Source organism: Pan troglodytes, chromosome 19, assembly GCF_028858775.2.
Source record: "Pan troglodytes isolate AG18354 chromosome 19, NHGRI_mPanTro3-v2.0_pri, whole genome shotgun sequence".
In the NCBI taxonomy this organism is placed as follows: Eukaryota; Metazoa; Chordata; class Mammalia; order Primates; family Hominidae; genus Pan; species Pan troglodytes.
Genome location: NC_072417.2, coordinates 12,351,017 through 12,376,119, shown reverse-complemented (window position 1 = coordinate 12,376,119; position 25,103 = coordinate 12,351,017). Strand labels below are relative to the sequence as shown.

The 25,103-nt window shown below is 48.5% G+C and overlaps 1 protein-coding gene across 1 annotated transcript in view; it reads right to left on the bottom strand.

Moving 5' to 3' along the window:
* RPA1 (replication protein A1) overlaps window positions 1-25,103 on the bottom strand; it is a 72,130-nt gene that overhangs the window by 10,256 nt on the left and 36,771 nt on the right. The window contains exons 6-13 of the mRNA XM_511254.8: window positions 20,604-20,696; window positions 17,355-17,487; window positions 15,838-15,940; window positions 14,181-14,249; window positions 13,835-14,027; window positions 13,543-13,682; window positions 7,133-7,281; window positions 3,873-4,005 (exon numbers count right to left, since the gene is read on the bottom strand). Of these exons, the coding sequence (XP_511254.3) occupies window positions 3,873-4,005; window positions 7,133-7,281; window positions 13,543-13,682; window positions 13,835-14,027; window positions 14,181-14,249; window positions 15,838-15,940; window positions 17,355-17,487; window positions 20,604-20,696 (1,013 nt within the window). The remainder of the gene's footprint in view (window positions 1-3,872; window positions 4,006-7,132; window positions 7,282-13,542; window positions 13,683-13,834; window positions 14,028-14,180; window positions 14,250-15,837; window positions 15,941-17,354; window positions 17,488-20,603; window positions 20,697-25,103) is intronic.

Below are 25,103 nucleotides of genomic sequence, written 5' to 3'. Positions count from 1 at the left end.
CTCCTGCCTCAGCCACCCAAGTAGCTGGGACTACAGGCGTGCACTACCACGCCTGGCTAATTTTTGTATTTTTTAGTAGAGATGGGGTTTTGCCATGTTGGGTAGGCTGGTCTCGAACTCCAAACCTCAAGTGATCCACCCACCTTGGCCTCCCGAAGTGCTAGGATTATAGGAGTAAGCCACCATGCCTGGCCCTTTTTCATTATTATCATATCTGTTATGGTGATTTTTTTTTTTTCTGAGACGGAGTCTCGCTCTGTCACCAGGCTGGAGTGCAGTGGCATGATCTCAGCTCACTGAAATCTCCGCCTCCCAGGGTCAAGCGATTCTCCTGCCTCAGCCTCCCGAGAAGCTGGGACTACAGGCATGCACCACTACGTCCAGCTAATTTTTGTATTTTTAGTAGAGACGGGGTTTTAACCACGTTGGTCAGCGTGGTCTCGATCTCCTGACCTCAGGTGATCCGCCTGCCTCAGCCTCCCAAAGTGCTGGGATTACAGGAATGAGCCACCGCGCCTGGCCTACGGTGATCTTTAACGTCACTATTGTAGTTGTTCTGGGGTGCCACCAACTGCACCCATATAAGATGGGGAACTTATAATGATGAATGTTGTATGTATGCTGACTGATCCTCCAATCAAGTATTCCTGTCTCTCTTCTTTGAATACACAAATAAGAAAGCAAACAGCCTTATTGCTGATATGGAGTAAGTTGTAGTGGTCTAGATAGAATAACAAGCAAGCCACAACATTCTCTTAAGCCAAAGCCTAACCCAGAGCAAGGCCTCACCTTTCTTCAATTCTGTGAAGGCTGAGAGAGGTCAGGAAGCTGCAGAAGAGGCCAAGTGCAGTGGCTCACACCTGTAATCCCAGCACTTTGGGAGGCAGAGGCGAGGATTGCCTAAGCCAAGGAGTTCGATACCAGCCAGGCAACATAGTGAGACCCAGTCTCTACAAAAAACTGTCAGGGCACAGTGGTGTGCACCTGTAGTCCCAGCTACTCCAGAGGCTGAGGTGAGCTGTGATTGCACCACTGCACTCCAGCCTGGGTGACAGAGTGAGACTCTGTCTCAAAAAAAAAAAAAAAAAAAGCTGCAGAAGAAAAGATGGCAGCCAGCAGATGTTGGTTCATGAGGTTTAAGGAAATAAGCCGTCTCCATAACAAAAGTGCAAGATGAAGCAGCAAGTGCTGATGGAGAAGCTGCAGCAAGTTATCCAGAAGATCTAGCTAGGACCACCAATGAAGGTGGCTGCACTCAACAACAGATTTTCAACATAGACAGAATAGCCTTCTGGAAGAAGATGCCATCAAGAACATTCGTCCTAGAGAGTAGAAATCAATGCCTGGCTTCAAAGCTTCAAAGGAAAGGCTGACTCTCCTGTTAGGCGCGAATGCAGCTGGGGACTATAAGGTGAAGCCAGTGCTCACTGACCATGTCAAAAATCCTAGGGCTCATAAGAACTATGCTAAATCTACTTTGCCTCTGCTTTATAAATAGAATATCAAAGCTTGGATGACAGCATATCCATTTATAGTGTAGTTTATTGAATATTTTAAGCCCACTGTTGAGACCTACTACTCAGAAAAAGAGACTCCTTTAAAAATATGACTGCTCATTGACAATGCACCTGTTCACCCGAGAGCTCAATGGAGACACACAGTACAAGGAGATTAATATATTGACAATGCACCTGTTCACACAAGAGCTCAATGGAGACACACAGTACAAGGAGATTAATATATTGACAATGCACCTGTTCACCTGAGAGCTCAATGGAGACACACAGTACAAGGAGATTAATATATTGACAATGCACCTGTTCACCCGAGGGCTCAATGGAGATGCACAGAACAAGGAGATTAATATTGTTTTCATGCTTGATAACAACATCTATTCTGCAGCCCATGCAAATCAAGGAGTAATTTTGACTTTTTAAGTCTAAGAGACACATTTCATGAGGCGATAGTTGCCACAGTGATTCCTCTGATGGATCTGGGGAAAGTAAATTGAAAACCTGAAAAGGATTCACCATTCTAGATGCTATTAAGAACAGTTGGCTGGGCACAGTTGCTCACACCTGTAACTCCTGGCACTTTGGGAGGTTGAGGCAGGGAGATCCCTTGAGCCCAAGAGTTTGAGAGCAGCCTGGGCAACATGACACAAGTCAGTCTCTACAAAAAATACAATTAGCCAGGTGTGGTAGCACCTGTAGTCCCAGCTTGGGAGCCTGGGGAGGTTGAGACTGCAGTGAGCTGTGATCAAGCCAGTGCACTCCAGCCTGAGTGACAGAATGAGACCCTGTCTCAAGTTAAAAAAAAAAAAAAAAAAAGGAACATTCATGATTCATGGGAGGAGATCAAAATCCCAACATCAACGGGAGTTTGGAACAAGTTGATTCCAACCCTCAAGGCAGACACTGAGGCTTCAAGACTTTGGTGGAGGAGGGATCTGCAGATGTGATGAAAATAACGAGAGAACTAGAATTACAAATGGAGCCTGAAAATGGGCCTGAACTGCTGTAATCTCACGATCAAACTTGAACGGATGAGGGGCTGCTCCTTACGATGGGCAAGGAAAGTGGCTTCTTGAGATGAAATCTCTTGTGGTGAGAACGCTGTGAGCATTGTTGAAATGACGACAAAGGATTTAGAATTTGCATAAGCTTGGCTGATAAAGCAGTGACAGGACCTGAGAGGGAGAGACTCCAGTTTGAAAAAGTTCTCCTGTGGGTAAAATGCTGTCAAACAGCATCGCCGGCTATGGAGAAAGCTTTTGTGAAAGGAAGAGTCAACCAATGTGGCAAACTTCACTGCTGTCTTATTTTAAGAAACTGCCAAAGACACGCCGATGTTCAGCAACCATCGCCGTGATTGGTCAGCCATCAACCCTGAAACAAACCCCCACCAGCAAGAAGATTATGACTCGCTGAAGGCTCAGATGATTGTCAGCATTTTTCAGCAACAAACTTTTTGTTTCAAGAGAAGGGGTCTTCCATGTTGCTCAGTCGAACTCCTGGGCTCATGTAATCCACCTGCCTCAGCCTCCTGGGTAGCTGGGATTACAGAGAACCGGAAGAGTGGGTGTCCCATGACAGGACAAAGAGGATCTGTCCAGTGTTTAATTCTCGAGATGTTCTATAAGAGCACTTAAGAGCTGCTGTTGACAATGACGGATAAGGGTATACAGTGAAATGAGACATGAGGAATGAAACCTACACTGTATATGATGAAAATAAAAGAGCAGGCGTAAAGGAGAAATAAATGATCTAAATACTAAACTGCTGGCAGAACACAGGCTTAGATCAAGATGGGAGGAGGGTCATTAAATACAAACACTGAAAGGAAAAAGCTGCAACTAAAAGTCAAATGTCAGGGCCAATCCTTGTCCGGGAATGCCGGCAGCTCTCAGCCTATGAGGTTAATACACTATTCTACAGCCAGGAACAGCACCCGTGAAACCGCCTCATGTCTGACACTGAGCCAGACTAATGCTCATCTCAAAAAACATCTTTTTTATATGTGGGCGCTTAAATTTGCAGGAAGGATCACAGGAAAGAAACGTGGACCCGAAAGCAGGTGATATTATACCACAAAGCTTGACTGTCACCCCTGCTCCAAGATCCCTCTAGGAACTGACTCTAAGAGTTCTTCAGACTCTCCTGCCTCCAGTCCCCTGAGGGGTAACACATATTCCCATGAGCACACCTGGCTGCTTCCCTCTGCCAGTGATTCTCAACCCCCATGCCACGCTCAGGTCACAGCCCCGGGTAAGAATTACGGCTCTGACAGCTGGTGCCGGAAACCAAGTTTCTAAATCCATCCTTCTGCACACTTTACAGCCCTTTGTGAAGGTGGTTAGGAATGCTGGGTACCTTGTCGCCTTGGCCCAGGTTCTCGGATTTGACCTCATACAAGGTTTTCCAGTTGGTGTTACTCCCTCCGACTCCGCCGCTCTTTAGATCAGAGATGGAAACACCATCTAAGGCTTGTCCTTCTGCGTCAAACCTGAAAACGTGAACGAATAACGATGACGAGCGCTTGATGTGACATGCTTCTGCTTCTCCACATGCAACTTGCTGCTACGCGAAAGACACAGGTTTCCCACCACCCGCCCAGCTTTCACACAGGTCACGGTCATGTCGGCTGAAGCTGGTATCTTCGTAATTATATATTTTTTATAATATTTAAATTTTAAAAATTGTGTCAGAGTTTCACTCTGTCACCCAGGCTGGAGTGCAATGATGCAATCATGGCTCAAGGCAGCTTTGACCCCCTGAGCTCAAGTGATCCTCCCACCTTTGCCCTGCTAAGTAACTGGGACTACCATGCCCAGGCCCATTAAAAAAATTTTTTTTAGGCTGGGCGCGGTGGCTCATGCCTGTAACCCCAGCATTTTGGGAGGCTGAGGTGGGCGGATCACGAGGTCAAGAGATCGAGACTATCCTGGCCAACATGGTGAAACCCCGTCTCTACTAAAAATACAAAATTAGCCGGGCGTGGTGGTGGGTGCCTGTAATCCCAGCTACTCGGGAGGCTGAGGCAGGAGAATCACTTGTAGGCAATTCTCAGGAGGCGGAGGTTGCAGTGAGCCGAGATGGCGTCATTGCACTCCAGCCTGGGCAACAAGACCGAAACTCCGTCTTGAAAAAAAAAATTTTTTTTTAAGAGATGGGGTCTTGCTCTGTTGGCCAGGCTGATCTCAAACTCCTGGACTCGGACAATCCTCCTCCCTCGGCCTCCCAAAGTGCTGGGATTACACTGCTCCTGGCCCAAAGTCTACTGAAGAAACGGAATGACCTTTCTTTGAATCTCAGTTGCTTTGATGCCCCCCAGTGGTGAAGAGAATCAGTGCCAAAGTACCAAAGAATCTTTTCTTAAACTAGCCTTGCATATTGGCAGTGGCCAGACCACCCCAGGCCTAAAATCAGAAACTGGGAAAGTCAACAACCCGTAAGCTATAAAGTGGCCGTCTGGGGTAGTCCTTTAATCTGCTAATGCTCATTCTCAGGCAGCAGCTGCGTGGTGATCATCACCGAAATGTACCAGTGTGGAAACGGACAGTCAATATACCGTGGTAGCAAAAGCGTTTCCATAAAAGGCCTCCTATGCCTGATACAGAAGCCAAAAGTGGTTTTTTTGTTTTGAGACAGTCTTGCTTTGTCACCCAGGATGCAGTGTGATGGTACCAACTTGGCTCGCTGCAACCTCCACCTCCTGGCAAGTGATTCTCGTGCCTCAGCCTCCCGAGTAGCTGGGACTACAGGCACGCACCAAGTAGCTGGGACTACGGGCCCGGCTGATTTTTGTATTTTTTGTAGAGACGAGGTTTCACCATGTTGGCCAGGCTGGTCTTGAACTCCTGGCCTCAAGCAATTGCCCACCTCGGCCTCCCAAAGTGCTAGAATTGCAGGTATGAGCCACCGTGCCTGGCCCAAAAGATTTTATAAACCAGAGCAACTTATCAGAAGGCATTATCTTTTTTCTTGTAGATTTACCTTCTTAGTGAAATTTTACTTTTGCTAATATCGAAGTTAAATTAATTTGTATTAAATTATTATGAAAACTGATTGTACTTCTTGATCACACATCAATTGATATGAAGGAAAAGGGGGCCAAGGAGAAAGTGGCTCGGGAACACAGCGGTGGCGGAGAGGAGCTGGCCGGAGATGAAAGGCCAAATACCATCCCAAGGTGGGTAACCACACAAAGAACAGGTTCCTTAAACAGAGACCATCTAACAGAATGGATGTTACCCTGAGCTGCAGACAGCTGCCTTCTCCTGTCAGGTAAGCGGCTAAATCCCTCACAGGGGCACAGCAAGGCCCATCCATCTGTTTCACCACTACTAGCTACACAAGTTCACAGTTTCAAAAGCTCCAAGGAGACATTTGCCACCAAAGATCACTCGTCAGGAGTCAACAGAGCAAGGAGAGAGGCGGCCCTTCTTACAATAAAAACTCTGCATTGTTATAGCCAAGATCTAAACATCTCTAATCCTTGTCCAGGTATCGTGTATGCACTGAGCTTGTCTTTGATCAATGCCAAGTTATTTTATTCTGGGGACAGCCGTGCTTTTTATGTTGACTGGGATCATGGTTATTGACAAGTAAAAGATGAAGACATTAATGTGGGAATGCAATTTTAATGTGGGAATGCGATTTTAATGTGGGAATGCAATTAACCTGGAGTCGAACTCCAGAGCCTAAAAGAAAATCAAGCAATAAGAACAAAGCAAATCTGTGGCTAGTTCTGGTCAGACTATGAACGGGCCCTGCAGTTCGGTAGATATGTGTGGACCGTACTACTCATGAGGATGGCTCAGTGACATGAACATTCCAGAAGATGCTTCATGAAACTGGTCAAACACCAGTGCCATTGGTTCAAATGACTCAAAACAAAGAAGGAGTATGTAAAATGAACTCATTCTTTAGCTGCTTAAATCCTAAGACACAGCTGGAAACTGACACACTTCCCCCCCCATAGACTACAGCTATGGGAATTATTGAAGCTTGGGCGAAAGTGTTTTCCCTGACCACATCAATTCTTGCATCCTGTGTCTCAGTTTGAAGTACTCTTTTAAGACAGAGTTTGAATGTCCTAAAAAGCTAGATACAGTGAGGAGATTTTAACAGGCTCTCCTCATCCCTTGAGTGCTTTGGGAATAACAATCTAATCCTAACAAAAAGCCCATTGTTCTCACCACACTTGATCAGAGTCTAGTGAATACACGCTAGAAGATGTGATCGGCACCAAAGACTTGACAGAGAAAGAAAGCATGTGTTCCCTCACGCCACAGAGGCCCAGAGCCTAAACCCTGGAAAGAAAGGCGCCTTCAGCACACCGCTGCTGAAGCCTGGCCGTCCCCTCCTTTGGCAGGATCGAGGTCAGCAGGCAGCACTTACATTCTAATTGCCTCCTCCGACTCTCTAGGTTTGTCCTGGGATTACAGGTTTGTCAGTTTAAGGGCTTTAAAGCCCTCCTCAAAGAAGGCATAACGCCTTCAAGAAACACAGGAGCTGCACCACTCAGGGACGAAGCCTTCTGCTTGGCAGAAAGCTCCCATACTGATTGTAACCAGCTTTTCTCAAAGCCCAGCCTCAAGTAACCCTTTGTTTAGCCCCACAAAATCTACCATCCACGAAGCTTATAGGCCTCTGGGATGTCAGGATTCGCAATGATAGTGCTTGAAGACAGCACAGAGAGGCTCCGTCCACCGAAATCAGAGACTCGGGCTCCTTTGATAGCCAGCACGGGCTGTCTAGAACCATCAAATTTATCAGCCTGTAAAAGAAACACCAGACATATACAAGTGTCAGTAGCAGGAAGAACACAGAAGATTTTTATAGAAAACAAGGCAAACAGTCAATAGTAGAGTGAATGTAATCAGTGTACATGGAATCCATACAAGACAGACCTCACACATGAGAATCTACTCGGAGACACATCAAAACTATCACTGCTTTCCTAGAGTTAGGGGAAAGAGCATTTCCCCGCGTAAAGCCTGAATCACAGCAAATCTCACAGAAGTAAGATAAAGGATTTTAAATATTTACCAGACAGCACAATCCTTCCCATCTACATGGTGAAAGCCCCCAACTCATAGGACAAAACCGCCCCCACGAGGAGCTCCTCCTGTGTGTGCTGAAGGCCCCATCCTATAGGACAAGACGCCCCCCCCAACCCCAGGAGCTCCTCCTGTGTGTGCTGAAGGCCCCATCCTATAGGACAAGACGCCCCCCCCAACCCCAGGAGCTCCTCCTGTGTGTGCTGAAGGCCCCATCCTATAGGACAAGACGCCCCCCCCAACCCCAGGAGCTCCTCCTGTGTGTGCTGAAGGCCCCATCCTATAGGACAAGACGCCCCCCCCAACCCCAGGAGCTCCTCCTGTGTGTGCTGAAGGCCCCATCCTATAGGACAAGACGCCCCCCCCAACCCCAGGAGCTCCTCCTGTGTGTGCTGAAGGCCCCATCCTATAGGACAAGACCCCTCCCTCCCCCAACCCCAGGAGCTCCTCCTGTGTGTGCTAACAGCCCCATCCTATAGGACAAGACACCCCCCCCAACCCCAGGAGCTCCTCCTGTGTGTGCTGAAGGCCCCATCCTATAGGACAAGACGCCCCCCCCAACCCCAGGAGCTCCTCCTGTGTGTGCTGAAGGCCCCATCCTATAGGACAAGACGCCCCCCCCAACCCCAGGAGCTCCTCCTGTGTGTGCTAACAGCCCCATCCTATAGGACAAGACGCCCCCCCCAACCCCAGGAGCTCCTCCTGTGTGTGCTGAAGGCTCCATCCTATAGGACAAGACGCCCCCCCCAACCCCAGGAGCTCCTCCTGTGTGTGCTGAAGGCTCCATCCTATAGGACAAGACCCCTCCCTCCCCCAACCCCAGGAGCTCCTCCTGTGTGTGCTAACAGCCCCATCCTATAGGACAAGACGCCCCCCCCAACCCTAGGAGCTCCTCCTGTGTGTGCTGAAGGCCCCATCCTATAGGACAAGACGCCCCCCCCAACCCCAGGAGCTCCTCTTGTGTGTGCTGAAGGCCCCATCCTATAGGACAAGACGCCCCCCCCCAACCCCAGGAGCTCCTCCTGTGTGTGCTGAAGGCCCCATCCTATAGGACAAGAAGCCCCCCCCAACCCCAGGAGCTCCTCCTGTGTGTGCTGAAGGCTCCATCCTATAGGACAAGACGCCCCCCCCAACCCCAGGAGCTCCTCCTGTGTGTGCTGAAGGCTCCATCCTATAGGACAAGACCCCTCCCTCCCCCAACCCCAGGAGCTCCTCCTGTGTGTGCTAACAGCCCCATCCTATAGGACAAGACGCCCCCCCCAACCCTAGGAGCTCCTCCTGTGTGTGCTGAAGGCCCCATCCTATAGGACAAGACGCCCCCCCCAACCCCAGGAGCTCCTCTTGTGTGTGCTGAAGGCCCCATCCTATAGGACAAGACGCCCCCCCCCAACCCCAGGAGCTCCTCCTGTGTGTGCTGAAGGCCCCATCCTATAGGACAAGACGCCCCCCCCAACCCCAGGAGCTCCTCCTGTGTGTGCTGAAGGCTCCATCCTATAGGACAAGACGCCCCCCCCAACCCCAGGAGCTCCTCCTGTGTGTGCTGAAGGCTCCATCCTATAGGACAAGACCCCTCCCTCCCCCAACCCCAGGAGCTCCTCCTGTGTGTGCTAACAGCCCCATCCTATAGGACAAGACGCCCCCCCCAACCCCAGGAGCTCCTCCTGTGTGTGCTGAAGGCCCCATCCTATAGGACAAGACGCCCCCCCCAACCCCAGGAGCTCCTCCTGTGTGTGCTGAAGGCCCCATCCTATAGGACAAGACCCCTCCCCCAACCCCAGGAGCTCCTCCTGTGTGTGCTAACAGCCCCATCCTATAGGACAAGACACCCCCCCCAACCCCAGGAGCTCCTCCTGTGTGTGCTGAAGGCCCCATCCTATAGGACAAGACGCCCCCCCCAACCCCAGGAGCTCCTCCTGTGTGTGCTGAAGGCCCCATCCTATAGGACAAGACCCCTCCCTCCCCCAACCCCAGGAGCTCCTCCTGTGTGTGCTGAAGGCTCCATCCTATAGGACAAGACCCCTCCCTCCCCCAACCCCAGGAGCTCCTCCTGTGTGTGCTGAAGGCCCCATCCTATAGGACAAAACCCATTCCTCCCCCAACCCCAGGAGCTCCTCCTGTGTGTGCTGAAGGCTCCATCCTATAGGACAAGACGCCCCCCCCAACCCCAGGAGCTCCTCCTGTGTGTGCTGAAGGCCCCCTCCTATAGGACAAGACGCCCCCCCCAACCCCAGGAGCTCCTCCTGTGTGTGCTGAAGGCCCCATCCTATAGGACAAGACCCCTCCCTCCCAACCCCAGGAGCTCCTCCTGTGTGTGCTGAAGGCCCCTCCTATAGGACAAGACCACTCCCTCCCCCAACCCCAGGAGCTCCTCCAGTGTGTGCTGAAGGCCCCATCCTATAGGACAAGACCCCTCCCTCCCCCAACCCCAGGAGCTCCTCCTGTGTGTGCTGAAGGCCCCATCCTATAGGACAAGACCCCTCCCTCCCTCAACCCCAGGAGCTCCTCCTGTGTGTGCTGAAGGCCCCATCCTATAGGACAAGACCCCTCCTCCCTCAACCCCAGGAGCTCCTCCTGTGTGTGCTGAAGGCTCCATCCTATAGGACAAGACCACGCCCCAACCCCAGGAGCTCCTCCTGTGTGTGCTGAAGGCTCCATCCTATAGGACAAGACCCCTCCCTCCCCCAACCCCAGGAGCTCCTCCTGTGTGTGCTGAAGGCCCCATCCTATAGGACAAGACCCCTCCCTCCCCCAACCCCAGGAGCTCCTCCTGTGTGTGCTGAAGGCCCCATCCTATAGCACAAGACCCCTCCCTCCCTCAACCCCAGGAGCTCCTCCTGTGTGTGCTGAAGGCCCCATCCTATAGGACAAGACCACTCCCTCCCAACCCCAGGAGCTCCTCCTGTGTGTGCTGAAGGCCCCATCCTATAGGACAAGACCACTCCCTCCCAACCCCAGGAGCTCCTCCTGTGTGTGCTGAATGCCCCATCCTATAGGACAAGACCCCTCCCTCCCCCAACCCCAGGAGCTCCTCCTGTGTGTGCTGAAGGCCCCATCCTATAGGACAAGACCCCTCCCTCCCCCAACCCCAGGAGCTCCTCCTGTGTGTGCTGAAGGCCCCATCCTATAGGACAAGACCACGCCCCAACCCCAGGAGCTCCTCCTGTGTCTGCTGAAGGCTCCATCCTATAGGACAAGACCACGCCCCAACCCCAGGAGCTCCTCCTGTGTGTGCTGAAGGCCCCATCGGACAAGACCCCTCCCTCCCCCAACCCCAGGAGCTCCTCCTGTGTGTGCTGAAGGCCCCTCCTATAGGACAAGACCCCTCCCTCCCTCAACCCCAGGAGCTCCTCCTGAGTGTGCTGAAGGCCCCATCCTATAGGACAAGACCCCTCCCTCCCCCAACCCCAGGAGCTCCTCCTGTGTGTGCTGAAGGCCCCTCCTATAGGACAAGACCCCTCCCTCCCCCAACCCCAGGAGCTCCTCCTGTGTGTGCTGAAGGCCCCATCCTATAGGACAAGACCCCTCCCTCCCCCAACCCCAGGAGCTCCTCTTGTGTGTGCTGAAGGCCCCATCCTATAGGACAAGACCCCTCCCTCCCCCAACCCCAGGAGCTCCTCCTGTGTGTGCTGAAGGCCCCATCCTATAGGACAAGACGCCCCCCCCAACCCCAGGAGCTCCTCCTGTGTGTGCTAACAGCCCCATCCTATAGGACAAGACGCCCCCCCCAACCCCAGGAGCTCCTCCTGTGTGTGCTGAAGGCCCCATCCTATAGGACAAGACGCCCCCCCAACCCCAGGAGCTCCTCCTGTGTGTGCTGAAGGCCCCATCCTATAGGACAAGACCCCTCCCCCAACCCCAGGAGCTCCTCCTGTGTGTGCTAACAGCCCCATCCTATAGGACAAGACACCCCCCCCAACCCCAGGAGCTCCTCCTGTGTGTGCTGAAGGCCCCATCCTATAGGACAAGACACCCCCACCAACCCCAGGAGCTCCTCCTGTGTGTGCTGAAGGCCCCATCATATAGGACAAGACCCCTCCCCCAACCCCAGGAGCTCCTCCTGTGTGTGCTAACAGCCCCATCCTATAGGACAAGACACCCCCCCCAACCCCAGGAGCTCCTCCTGTGTGTGCTGAGGGCCCCATCCTATAGGACAAGACACCCCCCCCAACCCCAGGAGCTCCTCCTGTGTGTGCTGAAGGCCCCATCCTATAGGACAAGACGCCCCCCCCAACCCCAGGAGCTCCTCCTGTGTGTGCTGAAGGCCCCATCCTATAGGACAAGACCCCTCCCTCCCCCAACCCCAGGAGCTCCTCCTGTGTGTGCTGAAGGCCCCTCCTATAGGACAAGACCACTCCCTCCCCCAACCCCAGGAGCTCCTCCTGTGTGTGCTGAAGGCCCCATCCTATAGGACAAGACCCCTCCCTCCCCTAACCCCAGAAACTCCTCCTGTGTGTGCTGAAGGCCCCATCCTATAGGACAAGACCCCTCCCTCCCCCAACCCCAGGAGCTCCTCCTGTGTGTGCTGAAGGCCCCATCCTATAGGACAAGACCTCTCCCTCCCCCAACCCCAGGAGCTCCTCCTGTGTGTGCTGAAGGCCCCATCCTATAGGACAAGACCCCTCCCTCCCTCAACCCCAGGAGCTCCTCCTGTGTGTGCTGAAGGCTCCATCCTATAGGACAAGACCACGCCCCAACCCCAGGAGCTCCTCCTGTGTGTGCTGAAGGCTCCATCCTATAGGACAAGACCCCTCCCTCCCAACCCCAGGAGCTCCTCCTGTGTGTGCTGAAGGCCCCATCCTATAGGACAAGACCCCTCCCTCCCAACCCCAGGAGCTCCTCCTGTGTGTGCTGAAGGCCCCATCCTATAGGACAAGACCACGACCCAACCCCAGGAGCTCCTCCTGTGTGTGCTGAAGGCCCCATCCTATAGGACAAGACCCCTCCCTCCCAACCCCAGGAGCTCCTCCTGTGTGTGCTGAAGGCCCCTCCTATAGGACAAGACCACGACCCAACCCCAGGAGCTCCTCCTGTGTGTGCTGAAGGCCCCATCCTATAGGACAAGACCACGCCCCAACCCCAGGAGCTCCTCCTGTGTGTGCTGAAGGCTCCATCCTATAGGACAAGACCACGCCCCAACCCCAGGAGCTCCTCCTGTGTGTGCTGAAGGCCCCATCCTATAGGACAAGACCCCTCCCTCCCCCAACCCCAGGAGCTCCTCCTGTGTGTGCTGAAGGCCCCTCCTATAGGACAAGACCCCTCCCTCCCCCAACCCCAGGAGGTCCTCCTGTGTGTGCTGAAGGCCCCATCCTATAGGACAAGACCCCTCCCTCCCTCAACCCCAGGAGCTCCTCCTGTGTGTGCTGAAGGCCCCATCCTATAGGACAAGACCCCTCCCTCCCGCAACCCCAGGAGCTCCTCCTGTGTGTGCTGAAGGCCCCTCCTATAGGACAAGACCCCTCCCTCCCCCAACCCCAGGAGCTCCTCCTGTGTGTGCTGAAGGCCCCTCCTATAGGACAAGACCCCTCCCTCCCCCAACCCCAGGAGCTCCTCTTGTGTGTGCTGAAGGCCCCTCCTATAGGACAAGACCCCTCCCTCCCAACCCCAGGAGCTCCTCCTGTGTGTGCTGAAGGCCCCATCCTATAGGACAAGACCCCTCCCTCCCCCAACCCCAGGAGCTCCTCCTGTGTGTGCTGAAGGCCCCATCCTATAGGACAAGACCCCTCCCTCCCCCAACCCCAGGAGCTCCTCCTGTGTGTGCTGAAGGCCCCATCCTATAGGACAAGACCCCTCCCTCCCCCAACCCCAGGAGCTCCTCTTGTGTGTGCTGAAGGCCCCATCCTATAGGACAAGACCCCTCCCTCCCCCAACCCCAGGAGCTCCTCCTGTGTGTGCTGAAGGCCCCATCCTATAGGACAAGACCATGCCCCAACCCCAGGAGCTCCTCCTGTGTGTGTTGAAGGCCCCATCCCAGCACTTACATCTTCCCCCCACAGTGTAGCAGTCACCACCTTCCCGGATGTGTCCATCAAGTAGATATTCCTCTTGGCAACTTCTCTGTTGTTAGACCTCACTGTGATTTTAGTGGCGTCTTCATAGCTCTTGCAGATCCCGATGATGTCTAAAACACATGCATGTGTTAGCAGGAGGTGGTCAAGGCTCCCATTCCGACGCCAGCAAAGGATGAACGGCAAGCACTGAAGCCTGACACCACCCCGTACACTGCAAAGAAAGCTAGTCATCCCTGCTCTTCCTTCTCATACACGAGCTTACCTACAAGTGAGTCTTTCGACTTGTTCTCGAGGTCATCAATCCCTGTGAAATCAAACTGAACCGTAGGTAAATGACGGTCGTCCTCACAGGGCATGACGGAAGTCTCGTTATTGAAGGTCATCTCATAGTCATTTTTAACAGCTGTGAACTGCTTGTTAGCAATCTTCAGGGTGCCTTTCGAGAAATAATACACCTGCGAAGGAGGCCAAGCCACAGAACCTGAGACTACCATCAAATCGGACAGAAACCCCTAGTCTGCCACCACACACCCCTCCCCTGGGCCAGCGTCTTTTCATCCGCACTCCACCCCCAGGCGGTGTCAGTTCTAAAGTCAGCACGGCCATACCTTGTTCACTTCAATAAGAGGAAAGAACTTGTCCACTTGCTCATTGAAAGCTGTGGCTCGGATTTCACCCTGCAGAAGCACGTGGGCAGGTTAGGGCTGCGGGACTGACCACAGGCCACCCCAGCACCCAAGTGACACTGGGATAGAACACAGGCCGCCCTAGCACCAAAGTGACATCTTGAGAGCAGTGGCCCTTGCACAAACAGGGTCCAGAGAGGGCTACGGACATCCCAGGAACCCGCATTTTACAGTCACACACTGAAGTCACTGGCCCCGCTGAAGAATGAGAATTTCAGCTGGCCAATCCCATAATCATGCTGCATTAGCCTCAACTGAGAAACAGAACAGAACAAAACGGCAATGACGAGTTTAATTTATTCTGACAATAAAAACAAAAAAAGTTGAATACTGAGGGACACGCCCGGAGCCCACGAGGAAGGTGCTGCCACGGGGTGATTCACCGGCTCCCTCCACGGTGCCCTCTCAGTGACAAACCACTTCACATTCGGAGCCATTGCCAAAAATGTCAGAGTAAGTCATGTTTGCAAGTTGCTTGTGATCTGATTTTCACTTTTGCTTTTCTGTCAGCCAAAATTTACAAGTGGACAAGAAATTTTAGCCAACCACCATACATTAGAGCAATAATTTCTAAAAAAAAATTAGGTTCTAATATTGATTCTGCCATCACACAAACACTTTGGGTGTTATATCAACTTCCAAAAAAAACATCTATTTTTTTCCCCCTATTTGGGAGTCTGAACAAACAGGAAATCTGCAGCACTTTGAAAAGAATGCTGAAGTACATTTTAGGAATTATTATTATTTCTGAGATGGAGTCTCACTCTGTTGCCCAGGCTGGAGTGCAGTGGTGCAATCTTGGCTGGCTGCAACCTCCACCTCCTGGGTTCAAGCGATTCTCCTGCCTCAGCCTCCCAAGTAGCTGGGACTACAGGCACCTGCCACCACACCCAGCTAATTTTTGTATTTTTAGTATAAACGGTGTTTCACTATGTTGGCCAGGCTGGTCTCGAACTCCTGACCTCAAGTGATCTGCGCACCCTGGCCTCCCAAAGTGTTGGGATTACAGGCGTGAGCCACCACACCCAGCAATTTCAGGAATTATTCACAAAACGAATGGACAGATTAACAGCTATCAAGACTGTCGTGCTTCCACGGCATAGGAATTTTGTCTCATCGTCATGGTTTTGTTTAGTTTAAATAAAGCAAATAGAGAATCTGCACAGTCAGAACCCATCTCCCACAAAACCACTCCCATATCGAGGTCACAACTGTGTGCCTTCTGCTGTGTCCCAAAGCTCCACGGCGCTCACAAGCAGGCATCACCTCCCAGTGCTCTCAGTGCACCTGTCAGCAAATCAGACTGTCTCCAGCTTCTCCTGCCCAGGAGGCTACTTATATATTTAGAAAACTACTTTCTACTGCTACAAACGCTGTCATTTAAGATCAAAGATTTTATTTATGACCTTAACCCTCTACTCCAGACAGCATCAAAAGACTATGACAGAGGGAAAAGCACAATAACAATCATGCTTCTCTCTGGCCTACTATTATTCTTCACCTCATAGGCCCGCAGAGCTGAGCCTTTTGTTTCTCAGCGAGTCCACTGCCCTTACTCCCCAACATGACAAACACTCACACTTTCATCAACCAGTTCTAGAGAGAAAAGCTTCCCTTCCCCTCGGGAGTTGCTCCAGGTACGGATCTGACTTTTGTTGGTAACACGAGCACAAATGGTCCACCTACAAACCAAATCGATCATATTAGTGTATGGGGTCTTCCTTGGAAAAGATCAAGTAAGAAATCATCTTCCTACAGCCTTTCTCGTCTTACGCATATTCCATTTTCCAACCTGTATTTTAATCCAGCTAATTAAAACCCCAAGATGACACGTCGGTTTGACAGTTTACAGAATAAGCAAATAGTAAAACATGCAAAGTGATTTAATACTAACTCATTCTCCTGTCAAATAAGTAAATTTATAAACTCTCTCCCTTCTCCAAAAAGCATCACCAAGGCAACCATACCCCCTTAATGAAAGGTTCTAAGCTGGAAAATACAGTAACACCAGCAATTATATTTTGCCACAGTTTTCAATTATGGGAACTGATATAACTGGTGTTACACTTCTGTCTCATTCGTAACGCACCCTGAATAGAATACACGATGTTGGTGGACCATCGGGAAGAACACACTGAAGCAGCATGACCTTAGAGAGAAGTATGGAAAAAGGAGGCACAGGGCACATTAGGTACCCCACTTATAATTTCACAGGGAAAAATATCTTTCCTACGTTACAGAGTATTGAAGAATAAATATAAACATATCTGGAAGGATTCTGAAAGAAGAACTCTAATTTTTAACTATTCAAATTACTTTATTTTGTTTATTTATCTTGAGAGACGGAATCTCACTCTGTTACTCAGGCTGGAAGGCAGTGGCGCAATCTTGGCTCACTGCAACCTCCGCCTCCTGGGTTCAAGCGATTCTTCTGCCTCAGCCTCCTGAGTAGCGGGGATTACAGGCGTGCTCCACAACACCTGGCTAATTTTTGTATTTTTAGTAGAGACACGGTTTCACCATGTTGGCCAGGCTGGTCTCAAACTCCCGACCTCAGGTGATCCACCCGCCTCAGCCTCCTAAAGTGCGGGGATTACGGGCATGAGCCACCGCGCCTGGCTTCAAATTAATTTTTAGTGGAAAAAAGTCATATAAAAGAAATTTATGTTCAGGGTATGTTCATGTGTTTAATACAAATAGTGCAGATTATTTTAGCCAACTAAACCAAAGACGAAGTCACCTGTTTATAGGAGAAGATTAAATGCCTTTTGAATTATCAGAAATATTTATTTTTACTCATAAGACTATCAACTGATTAAGCATTAAGTATTTTTAATTTCAAATTCTTTCAAAATGAATGAAACCCCACAGGCTATGGCAGATTGCTATTGTTGCTATATTTTCCAACAAGAGTTAAAAGTTTGCCACAATTTGTACCCCTTTCCTCCTCAGCAAAAAAAAAAAAAAGAGTAAACCCATTCTATTTGGTGGTATTTGGTGGTGACCCTGAAGTTCACGCATAAATAACTCAAGAGTCCGTAATAACTTCTCCGATTTCATAAGTACACTCTGAACTTACTCTATGCAACAACTCACTTGGATTGGTAAGGAGTGAGGCTGGCAATGGGCACCACTTTGGACTGTGTTCCCCCAGAAGTGTGTGACAGGCTGGGACCTGCAGCTTTTCCAAATGTCTTTGAAGCACCATAAGCCTTAGAAACAGTAGAACCTTTAAAAACAAACGCAAACGAAAAGGAGTTATTACTATTCTACTTAGCTTTTTTATAGTAAGCTTTACAATAACTCTAAATTTTGGAGGTGCCACTAGTGAAATCATATAACATGAGAGGCAAAGCTTTTCCTTTTTATATGCAAGAGATACGCAGATCAAATAGAGACTGAGGCTGGAGGCTACAAAAACAATCTAGGATGAAGGCTGCGCACACAGCAGCTCACTGCTATGTTTGCTGATGTCAGCCCCGAGGTCAAAGTAATAATGGTAACGAATCCAGACACTGCTGTTTCTGAAGGCCGCCCTCTTAAACACTTCTCTTGCCTCAACGGGCAAGATAACGGGTGAGAAAAAGAAAATCAACTTTTGTAACTGGTAAAACTGACGGCAAGGCACTAGTCACATGAAGGACAGGATGTAAGGGACCTATCACAAATAGATCGCCTCCAAATCCCCAGTCAACTCCCAGATCTCAATGCGTCTGAAGGACTAGCAAGTCTAGAATGAAGTCTGTAAGAATGAGTTTCGTCGGGTGCAAAGGGCAGGAATCAGTTTTTGGTCAAGATATGTTAAGTGGGTGACCACTAAGACCCTTCCGCCTCCTTAATCCAAACCTAAGCAGCTGCCCTGCGCCGGGAAAGAACAGGGAATCAGGTGAGTTCTTTTATACGCACCAGGTACCTGCAAAACTCAACGTCCAAATTCAGAAAATATAATTTAGTTCAGTGATTTCATACCCTCTACATCAAAACATTTCTTCAGAATAGAATTTGGCTAAAAATATCAATACACCATCTATCCAGTATTTATTTACTGGGTTTCCACGGCATGTGCCACACCCTTCTAAGCATTCGTAGGAATTAGTAAAAAATATACATAGGAGTGTTTCTGTGTTGAAATTTTCTAACTGGGGAGTCAAGAGAGATCAATACACACACAATAGTAATTACCTCAAGATTGTGTTAGGACACACAGGTACTTTGTAGAATACATGTGTATACCCATACATAATATATAATTTTATAAAACACACACAAGCATCCATTCATCCAATCTATTTCATGCTGGGCAGCTTCTCCTCAGTACACATCCAGTTCATTTCCTTTCACTACATAGTTTAGGGAACATTAACTGATTTTCATTTTTTTGAGACAAGGTCTTGCTCTGTCCCCCAGGCTGGAGTGCAAGTGGCACGATCTTCGCTCGCTGCAGCCTCAAACTCCTGAGCTCAAACGAACCTCCCACTTCAGCTTCTTGAGTAGCTGGGACTATAGGTGTGCACCACCACGCCCAGCTGATTCTTAAAAAGATTTTTTTAGAGAGATCGGGTCTCACTATGTTTGGCTGGTGTCAAACTGCTGGGCTCAAGCAATCCTCCTGCCCTGGCCTCCCAAAGTGCTGGGATTACAGGTGTGAGCCACTGTGCCCAGCCCAGATTTTTAAAAATATATTTTAACATAAGGCAAAGATAGACAACCAGAAAAATAATTCTGTGGAGGGAGGGAGAGGAATAACGTACTATTTGTATATAAGCCTAAGGAAATGATTATTTACCACTTTAGAGAGTCTATTTCACCACTCTCTTCAAAAGTGTGTGTGTGTGTGTGTGTGTGCGCGCGTGTGTGTGTGTATATATATATATATATTTTTTTTTTTTTGAGACAGAGTCTCACTTTGTTGTCCAGGCTAGAGGGCACTGGCGCAAACTTGGCTCACTGCAACCTACGCCTCCTGGGTTCAAATGATTCTCATGCCTCAGAGTAGCTGGGACTACAGGTGCACACCACCATGCCCGATTAATTTTTGTACTTTTAGTAGAGATGGGTTTTCACCATGTTGGCCAGGCTAGCTAGTCTCGAACTCCTGACCTCAAGTGATCCGTCCACCTCGGCCTCCCAGAGTGCTGGGATTATAAGCGTGAGCCACCAAGCCTGGCCAACAGCATGTAATTTGTGAGTTGTGTATAAACAGATCCTCTTATAAAAGGAGAGAGAGAGCAAGAGAGAGAACGTGCAAGAGCGAGCGAGGTAGATGGATAGTGCAAGGTAGATTAAAAACAACAAAGAGCAATGGGGAAAGTCCTGAGAGTTTCACAGAAACATCAGTGACATCTTAACCTTGCTTTTCTCAGAATCTTAGCACTGAAAAATAGAAACTAATAGTTGAGGGGAGGAGAGGAGGTGTGTGTGAAGCCGTGACAGAAAAAAGGACCTCTAAAAATAAATCCAACCACATTCTACAAATCCAAATTTTCAACGGTGACTTCCCAGATCAAGAGGTTCCTAAAGTAAAGGCCAGAAGGTAAACAAAATGATTCCATTAATGCCTCTTAGGACCTGCTGCAGAGAAAAGTAAATGAAGAAACCATTTCTCATCCATGAAATTGAGAAGGAGAACCTATGACCAATATAAGTAATACTGTCTTCAAGCAAACGATAAACACCCACGAGGCCCAAAATAGGAAACTCGGAGAGAGATGAGCCAAACTTAGTAAGTGGGTCCTGGATAGTTAAAAGGCAAGAACTTAAAAGGAATGCAAAGTCAGAGGGTGTAAAACCTGATGATGTGGGAAACGAAGAAACTACTTGGTCAACTACTAACAGAGAAGAATGTATCAATTTGATCTTTTTTAAAAGTCTGGCTGTTAAGTATCTTTAAAAGACTATCTTTGGCTAGACACCCTGGCTCACACCTATAATCCCAGCACTTTGGGAGGCCAAGGACGGAGGACTGCTTGAGGCCAGGGCAGTTTGAGACCAGCCAGGGCAACATAGTAAGACACCATTTCTACAAAAAAATTAGCCAGGCATGGTGGCATGCGCCCATAGTACCAGCTACTTGGGAGGTTAAGGCTGCAACAAGCTGTGATGCTTCCGCTGCACTCCAGCCCCGCTGACAGAGCATGACCCTACTTCCACAAAAAAAAAAAAAGACAATCTTTCATCATTTTTTCAATCACATACTCTAAAATATGAATCAGAATTATTCTTTCCAAGACACAACCCTGTAATGAATGGCATTTGGAAAACTCCCTTTAGTCCCAGATTCAACTTCAAAACACGATTCCGAAGTCTGACACCCGTGGTCAGCGCACGCCCCGTGAGGCATCTCACCCACTCCCGAGCTTCCATTCTGCGGCTGGGGCCTGCTGCTTGCTGCTGGGCTGGCTGCTGGCGCTGGAGGAGCTACTTGCGGCTGCCCGAGTCCTGAAGATCAAAAGGGAAACCCCGTTTTAGTACAAAGGATTTGGGTTAAGAGATTTAAACTTGGGTAGAAGGAATGCTCTGGGAAAGTGTAAATTTTTTATTTTGTCAAAGACTCCCATGGGTTAGAATTCGTGCTGAGGCATTCCATGGCACTCGGTGAATTTGCTAGGGGTTCACTTTTTGTTTTCATTACACAAAAGGTTGGCTCCATCTACCTTCCACCTGCTTAGAATTGATAGCCTTCAGTGTTAATGAGGTTCTCCCCTAAAGCCTTGCCCATTTCTCCTGCAACAACCTGCAGTAAAGTCACTGGGTTGAATCTGTGACATTACCACTATTTCCATAGCAACAAATCGATGTCATCAACAGAACCGTGTGTTCACGGCAGGATCAATCAGAAGAAAAAGCTGGGTGGTAAGAAAAACCTAAAAGCAGTTCAATTGTCTCTGAAGTGCTCCTGCTTCAAAGGAACAGGAGACATTCAGAAAGGATTCCACCCTCTCCCTCCCAAACAAAGCAACCTTATTTTGCAACTGACAGTTGGTAGAAAAGGCAAGTTGAAAGAGTCTCCGGTACCGTGAAGTGCTGGTGAACTGTCACAGCGGGGAGAGATGACAATGGGGTTCGGAAGCAGGTGTGTCAAGGAAACAGGAAGATTAAAAGTAAAGGGGGGGAAATGAGCGTGTCTCAAGCAGAAAATAAGAAATGCCACCATAAGAGCATGTATTTGCCATCACTCTTTACACAAATGTTGATGGAGCTGAAGAATGTTAAAACTGTAAAATATGCCTCATTTTGTGAAATAACAGATTTATGGAATTTGACTTTGCCTTAGTGATTGGCTCTAAAACGCAGAAGTCAACCTCATGTGGGCAGCTCACCAAGGGTACTTGCAGCACCCAAAGGCAACTCAAAAAAATTTCCTAGAGTGCCCTGAGAACAAAAATGGTACCCACGGCTGGGAGGGCTTCCCACCTGCCACCCTGTCTCTGCCTTCTCCAACTGCTGGGTTCGCATTCCTGCTGCGTTTTCCAAGGTCCTAACTCAAACGGGCACGTTACACACTGATTTAATTTACTTCTGCCAATATTACTCTTAACTGGCACAACTAAATGAGAGGTGGTTGTGCCATTAGAGAAAAATAAATTTAGCATAAAATTAAAAAGGTTAAATAGAACCGTTTAGTTCTTCCTATGGAGAGAAAAATTGAGAGACTTTACACAGAAAAAGAGCCAGATTATTGACAGTGAAATTTTTGTGTTTACATTTTGGCTTTTCCATTATCTCTGAATTTACAAAGCGTCACACAAAATAGCAAAGGAAAACTGCTCATCTCTGACAATGCATCTTGTGAAGGAACAGTCTAAAATTCTGCAGTGGACCTTTTTTAAAATCAATAGAAAAAGATGAGTTGCTCAGGAAATAATATTGGGGCTAAGTGGCTGGAAAGAAATAGAACAAAAGCTGTATCTTTACCTGCTTCATGAATTATATTATTCAAGAGAATAAAGATGTAAACATTCAAAAACAGAAGAGTACCATAAAAATACATAAGCCCCTGCTACACTCCCTCCCACTTCCTCCCTCTCTTCTATCGTCTCCAAAACCACTAAACTAGAAAATCCCCTGCTGAGATCATATCTGCTTAAGAACCTTGTTGAAAAGGACGTGGTCATCTGATCTTGCTGATCACATAGATTCAATTTCTATAAAAATGTAGCTAAATCTTAAGAGGTACCTAACATAGACAAATTCCCAGGGACAGAAAGTAGAAGAGGGGTCACCAGAGAATGGCAGGAGTGGGGAATGGAGTAGTGTTTAATAGGCTCAAGAGTTTCGGTTTGGGATGATGAAAAAGTTCTGAAGATGGATGGTGATGATGGCTTACGCCAACGTTAATGGACTTAATGTCACTGAACTGTATGCTTAAAACTGCTCAAATGTAAATTTCATGTTAGGTAGTATTTTACCACAATTTTTAAAAATGTGACTTACCTTAGTTTACCTATTCTAAGATCCACATTTTTTTCACATTTTAACATGTAAATTAATGTCTTACCATCACTTCCTTTTAGCAGTACATAATATAACAGTACAGTCTTGTGATCCCCAGATTCTGAGAGTCCATGAAGCACAGCATATTTAACAATCAAGCCCTGTAATACGTATGAATTACAGCTACCCTTTTTTGAGTACTTACCCTGCTTCAGGTACTGCATTCAGGAGAGTGCAGGTACCTGCATTCCTACAGTGCCTGCCAGCCTTAGGATGTAGACACTATTATCACAGCCTTTAACAGGTGAGAACGCTGGGTTAGAGGAACCACGTAACTGGCTCAAATCACACAGCTGGGAAGCAGGACATCTGCTCGAACCGAGGCTTTTATGACTAGATCCATGTACTTCATCATCATCTAGGTAATTGTTAACTGTGAACGACCAATTCTGGCAGCCGCAACTCTAGTTGTGAGATCTGGTAATTAGGAAAAGCTACTAATCCACTTACTAGAGCAATCCTTAACTCCTGCTCTGGACCAGATGTGCAAATCTGGCACAAGAGACGAGAGACAGCCCGGAGCCAAATGGACGGCAAGAATCCGGTGCATTCTACATAGCAACATGTTGCAGTGCATGTTGCGAATGGCAACGGGCCACGAGACCCCAGAAAAATCAGTCTACAGCTAAGTAAAAATCCTTCTAAAAATTAAATTACACCCCAAAGCAGTAATGCAGAGACTTAACTTCTGACACATCTTCTGCTTTGTGTCACCTTCAAATCAAACCATTCCAATAAGACAGGTCAACATCATGGTTCTCAGACTCTTTTGCTCTATGCTAGCTTTACATATCACTGGCTTTGACCTAGGGGGAAAATAGGATTTTTTTTTTTTTTGAGACGAAGTCTCGCTCTTGTTACCCAGGCTGGAGTGCAACAGCGCGATCTTGGCTCACTGCAACCTCCGCCTCCCGATTTCAAGAGATTCTCCTGCCTCAGCCTCCCGAGTAGCTGGGATTACAGGCGCTGGCCACCACACCCGGCTAATTTTTGTTATTTTTAGTAGAGACAGGGTTTCACCATGTTGGCCAGGCTGGTCTCAAACTCCTGACCTCAGGTGACCCGCCCACCTCAATCTCCCGAAGTGCTGGGATTACAGGCATAAGCCACCATGCCCGGCCGAAACAGGATATTTCAGAGCAGACTCTTAGCACCTCAAATTATTTGCACTCACACCTATCATTTTTATCATTATAATGGTTAAGTGAGCCATCGCAGAGAAAAATTCGCTAAACAGACAATGGAGAATAAGGGCAACAAAAAATTCAACTTCTACCAGTAAGTACTTTCTTAACAACTACAAACAATATGTAGAAGAGTCAATCCAGTAATTTACAATTGCCTCTTGGCAGAAAATGGATGAAATCAGGCTGAAAGAAATTTCAACTAATGTCTTTCAATAATAAGTAACACTAATAACTAAGTATTGTGTAACAAATTTTAGTCAAAGTAAAATATTGTTAGCCATAGTATAGGTGCATGGAACTTATATACGCAGACAAAAATACAGTGGTAAATACGGGAAACTTTAAAATCATCTAATTCAATATAGTATGAAGCACGAATTATGTCTGAAGTTTTATTTCTCACACTTTGAAAATTCTATAAATATCAGACAATTTCTTTTTTCTTTTCCTGAGACGGGGTCTCGCCATGTTGCCCAAGCTGGAGGGCAGTGGCGCGATCTCAGCTCACCGCAACCTCAGCCTCCCAAGTAGCTGGGATTACAGGTACCCGCCATCACGCCTGGCTAATTTTTCTATTTTTAATAGAGATAGGGTTTCACCATGTATACCAGGCTGGTCTCGAACTCCTGATCTCAAATGATCCACCTGCCTCAGCTTCCCAAAGTGCTGGCATTACAGGAGTGAGCCACCGTGCCCCGCCAAGACAATTTCAACGCACATTTTGGAATTCCTGCCTATTTGTGGGCTGGACTTAATTGTACTGGTCACCTCACATGGCACAAGTTCTGGATTAGGTGCTGGGAGGATACAAAATGAACTTTAGTTCTCCACCCGCTAGCACAGAGTGTGCGTCCTTTCCCAACAGAGGAGAAAGCACTGCGGTGAAATGCCCTGTGTGGTAGAAGTCACTATAAGAAAGCTATTTCCGCACTGGCTCACTGATTGGTTACAACGAAATTCGAGAGTAAGTAATCCTAAACAGCAATCTTATCCCCCTGAGCTTTAACAGACACTGGAGAAAGGAAAGGCCCAGTGGAGCTGGGTACTGAAATAAAGGAATATTTTTCCATAGCCCTATGTTTATTTTCTTTTTTTTTCCCCCTTGAGACAGGGTATTGCTCCGATGCCCAGGTTGGAGTACAGCGGCATGATCATAGCTCACTGC